The sequence below is a fragment of the Budorcas taxicolor genome, chromosome 11 (assembly GCF_023091745.1).
Source record: "Budorcas taxicolor isolate Tak-1 chromosome 11, Takin1.1, whole genome shotgun sequence".
Taxonomy (NCBI): domain Eukaryota; kingdom Metazoa; phylum Chordata; class Mammalia; order Artiodactyla; family Bovidae; genus Budorcas; species Budorcas taxicolor.
In genome coordinates, this window is record NC_068920.1 from 62,403,708 (window position 1) to 62,418,556 (window position 14,849).

The 14,849-nt window shown below is 59.7% G+C and overlaps 1 protein-coding gene across 1 annotated transcript; it reads left to right on the forward strand.

Annotated features, from left to right (window-relative positions):
* Positions 1–1,559: 1,559 nt before the first annotated feature.
* Positions 1,560–14,433, forward strand: ARID5A (AT-rich interaction domain 5A). Its single transcript, XM_052649482.1, has 7 exons — positions 1,560–1,657; positions 9,506–9,621; positions 10,970–11,102; positions 11,429–11,481; positions 11,928–12,025; positions 12,363–12,522; positions 12,866–14,433. The coding sequence occupies exons 1-7, from the start codon at positions 1,654–1,656 to the stop codon at positions 14,081–14,083; spliced, it is 1,782 nt and encodes a 593-aa protein (XP_052505442.1). The 5' UTR covers positions 1,560–1,653; the 3' UTR covers positions 14,084–14,433.
* Positions 14,434–14,849: the final 416 nt, after the last annotated feature.

The following is a 14,849-nucleotide window of genomic DNA, read 5'->3' on the forward strand; positions in this document are numbered from 1 at the left end:
GCCCCCAGGGAAGCCTGGCAACCAGAATTCTATACTATTTGTTCCATGAATTTGACTCTAAGTACTTTATATACGTGGAATCATACAGTATTTGTAGCTTGTGTCTGGTTTATTTTACTTAGCATAATGTCTTCAAGGTTCATCCATGTTGTGGAACATGTGAGAATTTCCTTCCTTTTTCAGACTGAGTGATATTCCACTGTATGTACATACCACAGTTTCGGGCTTCCCTGATAGCTCAGTTGGTAAAGAATCCACCTGCAATGCAGGAGATTCTGGTTATATTCCTAGGTCGGGAAGATCCCCTGGAGAAGGGATAGGCTACCCACTTCACTATTTTTGGGCTTCTCTTGTGGATCAGCTGGTAAAGAATCTGCCTGCAATGCAGGAGACCTCGGTGATTGGGAAGATCCCCTGGAGAAGGGAAAGGCTACCTACTCCAGTATTCTGGCCTGGAGAATTCCACGGACTTGATAGTTCATGAGTCGCAAAGAGCTGGACACAACTGAGTGACTTTCACTTTCACCACAGTTTAGGGGCTTCCCTGACGGCTCAGCAGTAAAGAACCCCCCCGCAATGCAGGAGTTGAAGGAGACCTGGGTTTGATCCCTGGGTTGGGAAGATCCCCTGGAGGAAGAAATGGCAACCCACTCCAGTATTCTTGCCTGAAAAATCCGATGGACAGAGGAGCCTGGGTGGGCCATGGTCCAAAGAGTGGCAAAGACTTGGGTGCAACTGAATACAGACCACAGTTTACCCATTCATCCATCAATGGACACTGGATTGCTTCCACTTTTTGGCTATTGTGAACAATGCTTCCAGACCTTGAACTCTCAAGCCCAAGAGAAAACCCAAGTTTTCTCTTCTGTGAGGTGAATATGGCTGAGTTATTTCTCCCTCTGGCAGAAGCCCAGCTGCAGCTGGCTCAACATCTCCTAAGGCCCCTACTCCACTGGAAGCCTCATCTCCCCAAACAGGGATCATGACCCCTCTTTCCACTGCTCACCCTGTAGCTTGCCCTCTCTGTCTTTGAGAAATAGGTGGACACAGGCCCCTGTCAGCAGGCTTCCTGCCCCAGGCATTTCTGGGCCCCCACAGAGCTTTGGGCAAGGACTTGTTACTTTGGAAGGGGTCCTTGTTTAGCTATCACCAACCATCTCTACTAAGTTGGGCTGGAAGGGAGATGGGAGAGGTCTTCCACCCAGTTCAAGTCAAAGTCAGAAGCGCTTTGCTACCCCACCCAGACCCCAGTGCCCTGCTTAAGACCAAAGAGGACATTTCCAATACTCGAGTTTCGCCTCCAGAGGCGCAAGGAAGCCGTGACTCCTGGCTGTCCTGCCTCAACCCCCCCAGGTGAGGAGCCCAGCCCCGCAGCTTGTGAGCCTGGGGAAGGAGAGAGCACACTACAGCTCCCAGAGTTCTGCGGGATGAGGAGGCGGTCCCCATCCCTCGCGGAAGGCTTGGCTCCACCAACCGGAGCCCAGAGCGGGGCCGGAGGCGGGCAGGGGGGGCGGGGCTGGGGCGGGCAGGGGCGGGGCCGGGGGGAGGTGGCCGGCGAGCGGCGCCCCTGGGTCAGTCGCGCGCGGAGCGCGGGGTCCGGAGCGAGGAACCGGGGGAGGGTGCTGTGGTGGCGCCGCGCGCGCTCTCCGGACCATGGGTAAGTGGCTCTGCGGTGCGCCCGGGACGGGACGGGACGGGCGGCCCCGCGGGAGGGCAAGTTTGTGGCGCCCAGTCTTTCCCGGCGCTCGCGGCCGTCGGTGCTGCCTTGCGGGGCGAGCGGGGGCTGGGGCTGGACTCGGGGGCGAGAGCGCGCGGAGGTAGTCTGGCCCGGGACGCCCGCGTCCTCCCGCCGCGAGCCGGGGCCAAAGCCTAGTGTGGGGCGCGCGCTGTGCGAAAAAAGGAAAGACAAAAAGTTTTGGCGGCCGAGGGGCTTCCCGGGCGTTTATCTCGAAACTCTCTTCGTGGTCTCTTGACTGAAATTTACCAAGTCCTGTACGGCCCTGTCACCTCACTTCCTGCTGTGGTTTTCAATCTCGAGCTGGTCTCAGCTAATTTGTTGTGACAGCTGTCCGCAGCAGTTCCGTCTGCAGTACCCCCCCACCCTCCCCTCTCCCCTCCCCGCCGTCACATCCCGGCGGTTCTCAGAATCCGCCGGCGCCGCCGAGAAGGGGCACCGGGTCCGCTGGGCGCGCGGCGCGCTTTCCATTGCGGCCGCCGTTTCCTGAAAGTGACTCTGCGCTGGTTTTGAAGAACTTGCTCAATGCATTTTGAAGAATCAACTGTTCCTCTTTAAGCCGAGAGTCGTGCTGATCCTTCGGCGGTTACCGGCTTCTCGCCTCCGACCCTTTCTCTTTCTCTTTCCTCTTCCCTTTTTTCTTTTTTTTCCCGTAGTCTCTCCTCTTGTCTCCTGTCCACCCTCCTCTGTGCCCTCCCACTCCCAACCCCCGACAGGGAAGAAGTAACTTCCTTCTTTGCTCCGCTCATCTTTCTCCTGTGTCTCTTTCTCCCCTTGGGGCTCCAGAAGGGACAGCGTGGCGGACCCGCGAGTGATGGGGGGCGGGGAGGGGGTGGAAAGCGGAGACGCACGGGCTGCGAGGAGAGAAGCGTTTGGCTTCGCGCTCAGTCTGAATCGCTGCCTCCTCTCGGTCCTTGCGCAGAGTGTTCAGGGGGTGCGGCCGCGCCGGCCTCAGGCCGCCAGCCGGATGGACGCTGGGAATAGGGGAGGAGATCGCCCGATGCCGGGCCCCCAGGGGCTCAGGGTGCGGGTCTGGCGGCAGTGTACTGGCCAGAGCCAGGGTCCCTTTCTTTGCGAGGTCGTCAGCTAGTCAAGAGGAGTCCGCGGAGCTGAAGGGAGAATAACAGGTGCTTCTTGCCCCAGCTGGAGCACCAAAGTTGGGGGTGTGGGGTCCCAGAGACCATGCTAGGGCAGAGATGGCAGCTAGTGGGTTGGGTCACCAGGGTGGAGTTCCAGAGCCTGTCCAAGCCCTAGGGACCCTTTTGGACCTCGAACTTGGAATGGCAGTGGTAGAAAGGACCTCACAGAATCAGCCCCGCTCTCTCAGGGGCTTACAGTCTGAGAAACTGAGGCTTAGAGACCAGCCCTGGTCTGACAGTGAGGACAGTTTAGGCCTCTGAGACCCTGCCCCTCTCTCCCTTCCCAATGGTCTCCTGTTCCCAGGTGGGAAATTGACCTGGGATGGCCCACACCCGCCTTGGACCTTGCTTTACTGGCTGGGCTTCGAGAGCCACTCTGGGAGAGCTCTGCTAGGAGAGAGAGAAAGAAGAGTGCCCCATGCAGAAGTCAGGCAGCCTTCCTTTGTCCCGGCTGTGTGTCTACTGTTGACCCACGTCTCGGACAAGCTGCCACCCAGCCCAGTTTGGTGGGGACACAGGAAGCAGTACAGAGATGGAGCTGTTACTTTTATCACCAGACACCACCCAGACGTGGAGGGGCAAGATGGTGGGGACTCAGCCCCACCCTGGGTCAAGGTCTTTCAGGACCACCAGGTCCCGGGGCTCTGGGAGTTGGTCATCTCACATTTGGTGCCCCCACCCCCTCCTTTCTACACTCAAGGCTGACACCTTGGCCCCAGCTGCCCCCCACCCTGGCCCCTCCTCCCTCCCCTGAGACTCGGACGCAGGGCAGGTGGGGAGCTGCACGTGTCCAGGTTGTCCGTCTGTCCTCCGTGCTGGCTGGAGCACAGCCCTGGGCAGGCCCCCTCCCCAAACCCCTGCTCCGCCAGGCAGCTGGCTCCGAGCTGAGTGGACTGGCCGCTTCAAAGGTTGTCTTTGTTTCAGCTCCAGCTGAAGCCAAAGAGCAACTTAAGCCAACAACCTCAGGCAAGAAGGTGTGGTGTCTGATGGTTGTTATTGAGGCCTCTGTTACCATTATTGTCGTAATTGACACGGTGCTCCCAGTGGGTGACTTTTCATGAAAGGAAGTGTCGCTTCCTTTCCATCACACCGAGAGTGGAGAGGCGGGGCGGGGGCGGGGTGGTGGTGAGAGAGTGAGAGAGAGAGAGGGAGAGGGAAGGAGGGAGAAGGAGAGAGGGAGAGAGGCCTCGAACTAGGGGCAGCCCAGCTCCGAGAAGGAGAGACAGGGCGCGGGAGAGAGGCCTTGGACTAGGCGCAGCCCAGCTCCTCTCCGGCAGTGCAGGTCCTGTTTATGAAGCAGCTGCTCCCTGCGGAGCAGAACTCTAGGCCCTGAGACACAGCGGAGTGACAGACCTCAGATCTCACACACACACACCCACGCATGCACGCACGCGCACACCTCAGATCTCACACACACACACCCATGCATGCGCACACCTCAGATCTCACACACACACACCCACACACGCACGCACGCACACACCTCAGATCTCACGCACACACACCCACACACGCACGCACGCGCACACCTCAGATCTCACACACACACACCCATGCACGCGCACACCTCAGATCTCACACACCCCCATGCACGCGCACAACTCAGATCTCACACACACACCCACGCACGCACACACGCACACACCTCAGATCTCACACACACCCACCCACACACGCACGCACGCACACACCTCAGATCTCACACACACACACACACACATGCACGCACGCACACACCTCAGATCTCACGCACACACGCACGAACATAGCCACCTGTGGTTTTTTTGGGGGAGAGCCTCGTTTCTCGCTTCATTCTGCTTAGAACATTGGGCCCACTGGGTCTAACAGACCCATCTATAGGTGGGAGAATGAAGTAAGGGCCAGAAACACCTGTGTGGGGTCAGAGCCCCCACCCCACCTTTCCTCCTGCCCCACCTCGTCTGCTTTCAGCTTCTCTGGGAAGACAGGCCCAGGTTCTTGCCAGCAGACTAACAGGGGTGCTGCAGTGTGACACTGCAGGTCCCCTGGGGAGAGACGGCCCGTTTGCACCCTCTGAGCACAGAGAAAGAACCTGGGGTCTCGCTTTATTGTTGTTTAGTCGCTAAGTTGTGTCCGACTGTTTGTGACCTCATGGACTGTAGCCTGCCAGGCTCTTTTTTCCATAGCATTTCCCAGGCAAGTACACTGGAGTAGCTTGCCATTTCCTTCTCTGGGGGATCTTCCCAACCCAGGGATCGAACCCTCATCTCCTGCAGTGGCAGGTAGACTCTTTACCACTGAGCCACCAGGGAAGCCCTGGGGTCTCCCTGCGCCCATTAAAAAACTCTAGGCCTTGGAGTCAGGGTCTTGAGACGGGGATGCTGTGCTGGTTGCAAATCCTAGCTTTGCTGCTGGTAAGCTGTGTGACCTCAGGTGAGTTACTGAGCCTCTCAGATCCTCAGATCTTGTGGTATCTGTTAATGAGGCAGAGAGATAATGATACCCACCGAATGCTGGGAAGATGTAGTGACCAGTGTTCAGAAGTGCCCAGACCAGGGCCTAGGAGAGGCTGGTTTCAGACAGTGAAGTGCATAGTGTGGAGGTGGGGTGGGGGCTTGAGAGCAGGCGGGCTTCATTTCAGGAGCCCCCTCCTTCACAGCTAGCGACTGAAATTAACCTCTTCACTGCCTTGGTTTTGGGATCGAGGGTTAAGCTTGACTTCCGCAGAGCTGTGGAGTTGAGCAGACTGCTAGCACAGGAAGGGCCGTAGCCATGCTGCTGCCACGCCCGCGCGCTGCCCGTGACGGGGCCGGGCCACAGGGCCGGGATGAGGAGCGGCCGGGGCTGCTGCCGTCGCCAGGGCTCTTCCCACTCAGCTGTCTAGCAGCACGACAACTGGGAATAAGCTCAACGGGGACCACAGGGCCCTTGAGGAGGAGCCCCTGAGCCCCGCGGAGGAGACCTCCATCTGGGGAGACACTGCTCCTGCATAGGAGGGTGCACGGCAGAAAGGCGGTACCATTTTTCAGAGTAATTTCTAAGTTTAAATGCAACTCGGTCAAAACCCCAGTGGCTTTTGTTTCTTTCTTCTCCTTCATCCTTTCCCTCTTTCTCTTTTTCATCCTGGAATGTGACAGAATTATCCTAAAGTTCAGATGGAATTTTTTCAGAGGAGTAGTGATGGGGGACTTGAGCTCTGGATAGTAAGTTTTGTTACACGCGACAGAAATTAAAACTGTGCATGGGTCCAGCGTTCCATAAGGAATGAAAGTCCAAAACCAGCTCCCAGAGTGTTCCTTACAAACCTTTAGATAGTGGGGGAAGTAGAATTTCAAACTATGTGGGGAGGAGATCACTCAGTCTATGCTGGGGGTCTGAGGAGCTGGGCAGACAGGACTCACCCGGCCCCTATGGGAGGGGGTTTCAGACTTACTTCTCAAGGCAGAACTCTTTTTCCAAATGAAGATTTAGCGGGAACTACGATCTCGAAATGACTGGAGAAGAGAGGGAGAGGACAGGCTCGGGAAAGGGGGTGAAGACTTTCCCCTCGCCCCTCATCCAGGGCTGCGGTCCAGGTGGGCAAGAATGGAGGCCGGTTCCCCCGCACTCGGCCACGCACAGAGTGTTTTCCCTTTGTGGCTCTCGTCCCCGTCTCTGTCCCGGTGGCCCTTAATTTGGCTGCCTTCTCAGGCCCCCTGGGGAGTTTGAACCCCACCCCCCCCCCAAGCCCCGTGTTGTTGTTGTTTAGGCGTTAAGTCCTGTCTGATTCTTTTGTGACCCCACAGATTGTAGCCTGCCAAGCTCCCCTGTCCATGGGATTTCCCAGGCTAGTATACTGGAGTGGGTTGCCATTTCCTTCTCTAGGGGGTCTCCCTGACCCAGGGATGGACCCCATGTCTCCGGCATTGGCAGGTGGGTTCTTTACTGCAGAGCCACCAGGAAACCCCTGGTACCCTGTGCAGGACCTTAAGTCGTATTCATGTTGGGGGAGGGTGGGGGAGACAGGCGCCATGTCTTTTAAATTCTCCCTGGTGATCCAGTGGGCCCTGGTTCCACCACCTTCTTTCCCTGAGGCCCGAGGACAGCCTTGTAGCCGATCTGCAGGAGGGTGCCAGTGGGAAGCCGCATCACAGGAGCAGGTGGAGAGAGTCCTTCGGAGCCGAGCATTTTCCCTTCAGGAAAGAAGGGAGAGAGGGTGTGAAAGCAGAGCAGAGAAGGCAGGAAGGGAAAGGAGAAAAGCTGGGGGGACAGAGCCGGTTAGCTGAAGGCTTCAGGACTCACAGATAGTTAGCAAAGGACCGCAGTGTCTTTCTCCCCCCCACCCCCGCCCCAATTCAGGGAAGGAAAGACGGAGGTGCAGAGTTGCCCAAGGGCCTGGTTGGAAAGGCATCCGTCAGGGGTGGGAGGGGTCAGTTATTAGTACTGGGATCGAACCCGTATCTCCTAACTATTAGTTGTTTCTGGAGATTGGCTGTGTCTCCGGTGATCAGGAGTCAGCCTGCAAGGACGGCCCAGGCCCAATTAGCATTAGGCTCAGTTTCTCTAACAGGCTTATTCGGACACCCCATCAAAGCTTGTGAATGTTGGTGATAAGCACCACAGCTGTAGTGATGGCGAGGCCAGGCCCCTGGATGGGTGGTCAGACAGACCTTGCTTTGAATGTGGTCCCCCAGGGAGGCAGGCAGCTTAATCTCTCTTTGAAACGGGATCCCTCTGGGACTCACTGACAGAACATACACATGAAAGGGCCAGGGACACAGAGCCGAGAACCTGCATGGCACTTCCGTGAACAGCTGCCCAAGGGGACACTGCCCAGCAGTCAGAGGTCTACAGCTCAGGCTTCTGGGCACCGCTGGCCTCGAGGGTCACTCTGCTGCGGGTATCTTCTTTATTTCTGGCTGCGCTGGGTCTTTGTCACTGCACAGGCTTTTCCTCTAGCTGCACTGAGCAGGGGCTACTTCTGGTTGCGGAGTGCATGCCCCTCACTGTGGTGGCTTCTCTTGTTGAAGAGCACAGGTTCTTGGCTGGAGGGTTTCAGTGGCTGTGCCCCTCCCACCCCCCGGCTCTAGAGCGCAGGCTCAGTAGTTTTGGCTCACAGGTTTAGTTGCTCCGCAGCATGTGGGATCTTCCTGGACCAGGGATCGAACCCGTATCTCCTGCATCGGCAGGTGGATTCTTTACCACTGAGCCCCCAGGGAAGACAGGTTTCTTGTTCTTCAAGTTTCTTTTCTACCTGGGATGGAGGAGAAATCTTGCAGGTTCCCAGCAGTAAGGATTTTCTGAGCTGGAGTGAACCAGGACAGTTCATGCAACGTGAACAAAAAGGAGGAAAGAAAGGGTGGTCTCACATGGCTAATCAGCCTCTTCGTGGCCAGAGCAGCTTCCAGTGGCTATGTCTTTGCAGCCACCAACTCTCAGGATGCCCTTAGGAGAGTCGAGCTCCTGGCTCCTCCTGGCCCTCTATCAGGTTGTTGTGAGACTCACCCATTCTCTCCTCCAAAATGGGACTTCCCTAGTAGCTCAGACAGTCAAGAATCCACCTGCAATGCAGAAGACCCGGGTTCCATCCCTGGGTCGGGAAGATCTCCTGGAGAAGGGAATGGCTCCCTGCTCCAGTATTTTTGCCTGGAATATCCCATGGACAGAGGAGACGTTTTCCCTTACCTGCCACCTGCTGGGTGGGGGTGCTGGGCGGCCTCGCCGAGCTGCCAGGAGGCCAGACAAGCCGTGGGCATCTCAGTCTGGATGGCCCCATCCGTACGGTGTGAGGAGGTGAGGGTGACTAGAGAGAAGTGCTGTGCTTGGCTGAGGGCTGGGAAGGGCCCCCCACTTCCTGCTTGGGGCTTGTCAGGTGAGACCTGAAGGGTCACCAGGAGCCATGAAGGTGAGGGGAGTATGTGGCCTAATTAGGGGCAGTTAGGACTCTGCTGAGCTTCCCAGGTGGTGCTAGTGGTAAAGAAGCTGCCTGCCAATGCAGGAGACTCCAGAGACGTGAGTCTGATCCCTGGGTCAAGAAGAGCCCACTCTAGTATTCTCGCCTGGAGAATCCCATGGACAGAGGAGTCTGGTGGGCTACAGTCTCTGGAGTCGCTAACAAACCAGACATGACTGAGCATGCGTGGGATCATGAGGGATGCTTAAGAAAAGCTTGGCTGCTTCATAAATGGGAACTTTCTTCTTGGTTATTCGTAGAGGGGCTGTGGGCCCAGCGGCTCCCATGGTGCTTTGAGGGCCCACAAACATGGGAGCCTCCGCAGCTCTCTTAGCTGCCAGTTTGGCTGAGCCGCTGCAAATACTCTGTTATGTGGAGAGGTGGGGTTTGGAGACAGTTTCCCCGAGCACCATGGCCCCAGCCTCCTCTGACGTGACCCCAGGGTGACTTAGGGTCTCCTTCATAGTTTTGGGAAGAGGGCTGGAATGGAGTAAGGAAAACCGGCCGGTGTGGCATGGGTGGGGCTGCGGGAGCTTCGGTCGGGGAGCCCGTGTGGTTTAGAGGCCGCCTGCGGCAGCTGGGCACCACAAGCAGAGGATGGCAAGGACTGACCCCACCGGGCCATCCGGTTGCCACGCTGCCCTCCTGGCACCCACTCCTCTGCCAGCATCTCATGTCCTCGCTCTCCCCTGCCCTTCTCCCCTTCTTCTTCTCCTCCAGCACCTCCGGTCAAAGGGAAAAGGAAGCAGTCAGAGGAAGGGGAGCCCCTAGACCCACCCGTGTCTCCTCAGCCTGATGGTGAGCCGAGAAGGAGCCGGAGCCCTGTGCGCCTGGAGGTGAGTTGGGTGACCCCTCCCCCACTGGGGGCCTCTTCCCTGCCCCTTCCCTCACCCTGCCCCACCTGTGTGCAGCCTCCCAGGTCACCTTGGAGACTCCCTGGAGATGAGTTCCCTAACCCCCCCAACCCTGAAAGAGTCCAGAGAGGGGCACAGCCCCACTGTCTGGGGCCTTGCACTGGGCAGTGGGCAGACAGGAGGGCTCGCCCATCACCTCTGGCTGGACTTTCAGGCTTGGTTTTTACAGCAGAACCCTTTTATTGCGTGAGGCTGACCTGGAGCCCTGATCTGTGAAACAGAGTAAAGCTCTGTTCTACAATGTTAAGCTACACGTACATCCTTCTGTCCCGTAGTGAGATCGATGCTGCTGCGCTGACCAGCACAGTCGCAGCCATCAGCCTCTGCATCAGTGCTCTTTGGCCATTTGCTTCGGAGGCACAGGCTGGAGGGAGCTGCAAATGGGAACAGGTTTTAACAGATTTCCTGGAGTTCAGAGAAGAGGAACAGAAAAGCATGTTCATTTGAAGAGCTGTGGTCAGAGTGCCTCCGTTTTGAGGCACGGCAGTGTGTTCCAATTTCATAGGTAACGTGCAAGCTGGCTTGTTTATTTCCTGAGGTCTTTGATTAGTCAAAACTATGGTCATGACACTTGAATAGAGTATTTTTGGAACACGTGGCTCTCTGCATGGTTCTCACCCTGATGATGGTTGCCAGCCCTCTCGTGTTTGGGGCCACGCCAGCCGGGACCCCAACCCCAGCCCAACAGTAGCCCCCTGCCCTGAGCCACCAGCTGCAGGAAGGGCACCAGGAGAAATTCCCACTGGGAGCAGAAACCAAAAGACCTGTGCATTGGACACAAGGGCCCTCTGGAGACCAGGACAAGGTCTCTCCTCCCCGCGCTGAGCACATGGACGGCGGGCCACGGAAGCAAGCCTGGCGGAATGGCCCCACACAGCTGGGACGCACCGTCCTCGTCCTTTGGTTTGGACCACAGGGGCCACTGGGAGCCCTGGGGCCACACAGCCTGCCTCCGGGAGCTCAGAGTCTGGTAGAGGAGCTGAGATGGCGACGTGACAACCTAGAGCCAGGTGAAGAAGTGATCGGAAGCTTGGGAAGGGGCAGGGCTGCTCCTGTGGCCACCCCTGGAGCCAGGCCTCTGTGGACCCTGACCTGGGATCCTGGGCTGACCTGGAACACCTCTGTCCTTCTGAGCCTGGGAACAACCTCCTCGGGGAGCCTGGAGTTGGTGGCCATGCATCTCCTTCCTCCCCAGCAGCCAGTGGTTCCGCCTCTCCGCAGCCTCCTGCCAACTGGGGGCTCATCCCACTGCCCCGTGTTCTTTCCCCAGGAGCCCCCCGAGGCAGGCGGGGAGCGGGAGGAGGAGCAGGAGGAGGAGCAGGCCTTCCTGGTCAGCCTCTACAAGTTCATGAAGGAGCGACACACGCCCATCGAGAGGGTGCCCCATCTCGGCTTCAAGCAGAGTGCGTCCCCGGGGTGCAGGCACGGGAGGGGGGCCCGGCAGGGGACCTCCATTCGGGGCGACCCCTGACGTGCCAGCCCACAGGGGTTGCACACAGAAAGGTTGCCCCCCTCCAGGCACTGGCCTGGCAGTGGGTGCGGCCAGATGCCCATCCTTCCCGGCCACTGGGCCCCCAGCACACAGGGTGCGATCTGCCCAGCCATCCTGGTGGCCCTGTCTGGGTATGTGCTGGTTCTGTGCCAGCCTGACTGGGCCATGGGGACAGGCGGCTGGCTGCCCCCTCCTCCCACCAAGACTGACAGGGGCCCCGCCCCCTCTTGTCCCCAGTTAACCTGTGGAAGATCTACAAGGCCGTGGAGAAGCTAGGGGCCTATGAACTGGTAAGGATGGCTCCTCTGAGTCCTCACCCTGCCGTGTCTCCCGGCACATCAGCTGTGACCCCGGGACCTTGGGAAGAGAGAGCCCAGCAGACTTGCCCTTTCCTGTCGGCGGGAGGATGAGGCAGTGTCCAAACCCTACCCTTTCCTCAGCTCCCTGTGCGCCGCAGGGAGGAGGGACCTGCCCTACCCGCCTGTTCTTTGCTGTTCCAAGCAAGATCGTCACCCTTTCCATCTGTCCTGTCCTTGCACTCACAAAGGGCCAGTGCTCAGGCAGCCCCTGGGAGGGGGACTTGGCTGGCTGCTGGCCAGGGGAGCCCCCTCCAACCTCCCTGCCCCTGCTGGCGGAGAAGCAATTAGAAACAGCCTCTGAGTGGGGACCCCGAGCTGCAAGGACCCTGTGGGCAGGGGGCGCCCACCAGCTGTACCCTGACGTGGCGCCCTTGCAGGTGACTGGCCGCCGCCTCTGGAAGAACGTGTACGATGAGCTGGGGGGCAGCCCGGGCAGCACCAGTGCGGCCACATGCACGCGCCGCCACTACGAGAGGTGCGGGCCCCTGGGCTGCCCCCCGGCAACTCCGACGGGCGATGGGGTGGGGGCCGCCACTATGAGAGGTGCAGGCCCCTGGGCTGCCCCCCGACAACTCCGACGGGCGGTGGGGTGGGGGCCGCCACTACGAGAGGTGCAGGGCCCTGGGCTGCCCCCCGGCAACTCTGATGGGCGGTGGGCTGGGGGCGGGCGGCGGCCCCCGCGGCTGGGGGGTGTCTGTGCTGGTCGGGCAGGGGTGTTGGCAGTCTGGGCCGGGGGAAGCTGGAGTGGGCCTAGAGGAGTGGGAGCTTCCTGCCAGCCTGGCCCCCTGGCGACATGCCCGGTTCCTCCCCAGGCTGGTCCTCCCATATGTGCGGCACCTGAAGGGGGAGGATGACAAGCCCCTGCCCCCCTCCAAGCCCAGGAAGCAGTACAAGATGGCCAAGGAGCCTCGGGGGGATGATGGGGCCACTGAGAGACCAAAGAAGGTCAAGGAGGAGAAGCGGGTGGACCAGGTGAGCTCCAAGCCCCATACCATACCTCTCAAAGCACCCCCTACCAGCTCACTGTGGCTGCAGAGCTCCCTGCCTGGAACCCCCAGAACACCCGCCTCCCACAAGGGCAGCACCCGGGGCGGGGGAGCAAGGGTCATAGAGTGGTTCATTACTTGAGGGCCCTCAAGTTGGGGGTACATGTGGGGTCTGAGTCCTAGTCTGCATCCCATTTCACCAGGCCCCATGTCCTGACACCAAGCTGTGTCTGTTCAGAGGATGGGACACCTTTTGACAGTTTTGCACGAAGGTGCTGGAAGAGCTGGCTCTCTCCTGTCCCCTGAGGCTTGGCCTTTTCTCATTCTAGCTGATGCCAGCAAAGACCAAAGCAGATGCCCCTGACCTGGCAAGGCTTCCTAGCCAGGAGACACCCAGGGATGGCATGGAGCAGCGAGGCCCAGCCGTGGGGCCCTCTCTGCCCTTTTTGGGTGCCAGTGGCTGCCCTGAGGCCTACAAACGGCTCCTGTCTAGCTTCTACTGCAGAGGGACACATGGTATCATGTCACCGCTGGCCAAAAAGAAGCTCCTGGCCCAGGTGAGCAAGGCAGAGGCCTTGCAGTGTCAGGAGAAGGGCTGTCGCCACGGGGCAGGTGGGGACCCCCAGGGACCCCCAGCTGCCCCGCCCGTGGAGAGTCCCCAGAGCCCAGGAGGGCCGGCCGAGGACTCCAGGGACCGGCTGACACCTCTGGAAGGAAGGCAGGCCCCCGGGGGCGGCCTCTGGCGGGAGATACAGGCAGGCCCTCGCCCGTCGGCCCCTGTTGTCACCGGCTGCTTCCACACCTACCCCAGCGAAGTGCTGAAGCCTGTCAGCCAGCGTCCCAGGGACCTTTTCCCCAGTCTTAAAGATAGGGTGTTGTTGGGGACCCCTGCCAAGGAGGAGGGGCTGCCAGCCAAAGAGCCCCCACTGGTGTGGGGCGGGGATGCCGGCCGCCCTTCTGCATTCCACAAGGGCAGCTCCAGAAAGGGCAGCCTCTACCCCAAACCCAAAGCCTGCTGGGTGTCCCCCATGACCAAGGTCCCTGCTGAGAGCCCCATGCCCCTGCCAACCTTCCCGAGCAGCCCAGGCCTGGGCCACAAGCGCAGCCTGGCGGAAGAGGGCTCGGTCCACGGTGGCAAAAAACTGCGGGCAGTGTCTCCCTTTCTGAAGGAGGCGAATGCCCAGGAGTGTGGGACCAAGCCCGGGGGCCCTGACTTGGCCGTCTCCTGCCTGCTGGGCCCCGCCCTCCCGGAGGCCTACAGGGGTACCATGCTGCACTGTCCACTGAACCTCGCTGGCACCCTGGGCCCCTTAAAGGGCCAGGCCACCCTCCCCTTCAGCCCCCTGGTCATCCCTGCCTTCCCGGCCCACCTGCTGGCCGCCACAGCGCCCTCGCCCATGACCGCTGGCCTGATGCACCTCCCACCGGCATCCTTTGATGGTGCCCTGTGCCACAGACTCTGCCCGGCCTCGTCTCCGTGGCACGTGCCGCCTGCCACAGCCTACACAGCACCCCACTTCTCTTTCCACCTCAACACCAAGCTGTAGGTCTGGGCCTGCTGTGCTGTGCACAGTCAGGGTCTGGCCTCAGCCTGGGGTGGGTGGGCACTGCCAGGGGCTCCAGCTCGGAGCCCCTCAGGAGAGCTCGCCTGTGCCTGACAGGGATGGGCCCCGGGCTGGGAAGCCTGGCCCAGAAGGCTCTGGGCAGACTGGGTTTCTCTCTCAAGATGGCAGCCTGAGCCCAGGGGCTGGGGCCCAGTGATGGCATGCCTCAGGAGAAGACATCGAGAGGCGGACAGCTCCCAGCCCGGGCCCCAGAGCAGGGATCGGGGCGGGTGAAGGGCCACGGGGCTGTCCATGCTGCCTGTGGAAAATCCAATAAAACACCAGTGAATCCACGCAGCCCTGAGGTGTGTGTGGTGTGGACCTCTGCAGGAGCAGTGAGGCGGGGGTGTTCTCGTGGGCAGCGCCACCCATAGGGTGATGGGGAGCCAAGGAGAGGGACCTGCCCAGCACCCACTCCTGCCTGGGACGCTGTCACTGGACTAAAGACCAGGGCCAGGGCAAACCCAGCCTCCAGCTCATACTTCTGCACGCTGTGCCCTTCGTCCTGTGCCTTCAGCCCACTGGGCTGGTTGAGTCTGGGGACAGCCAGCTGTTACCTTCCTCATGGTGCAGATTGGAGTCTGAGGCTCAGAGAGGCTGGGACTTGCCCCGTTCCCCCGTGGGTACGTGGGGGAGCAGAGCTGTGCACTGGGCGTGATCCAGCACCCTGAGCTAAACCACGTGGGTGCCCTGCAGCTGTCGGCAGCGC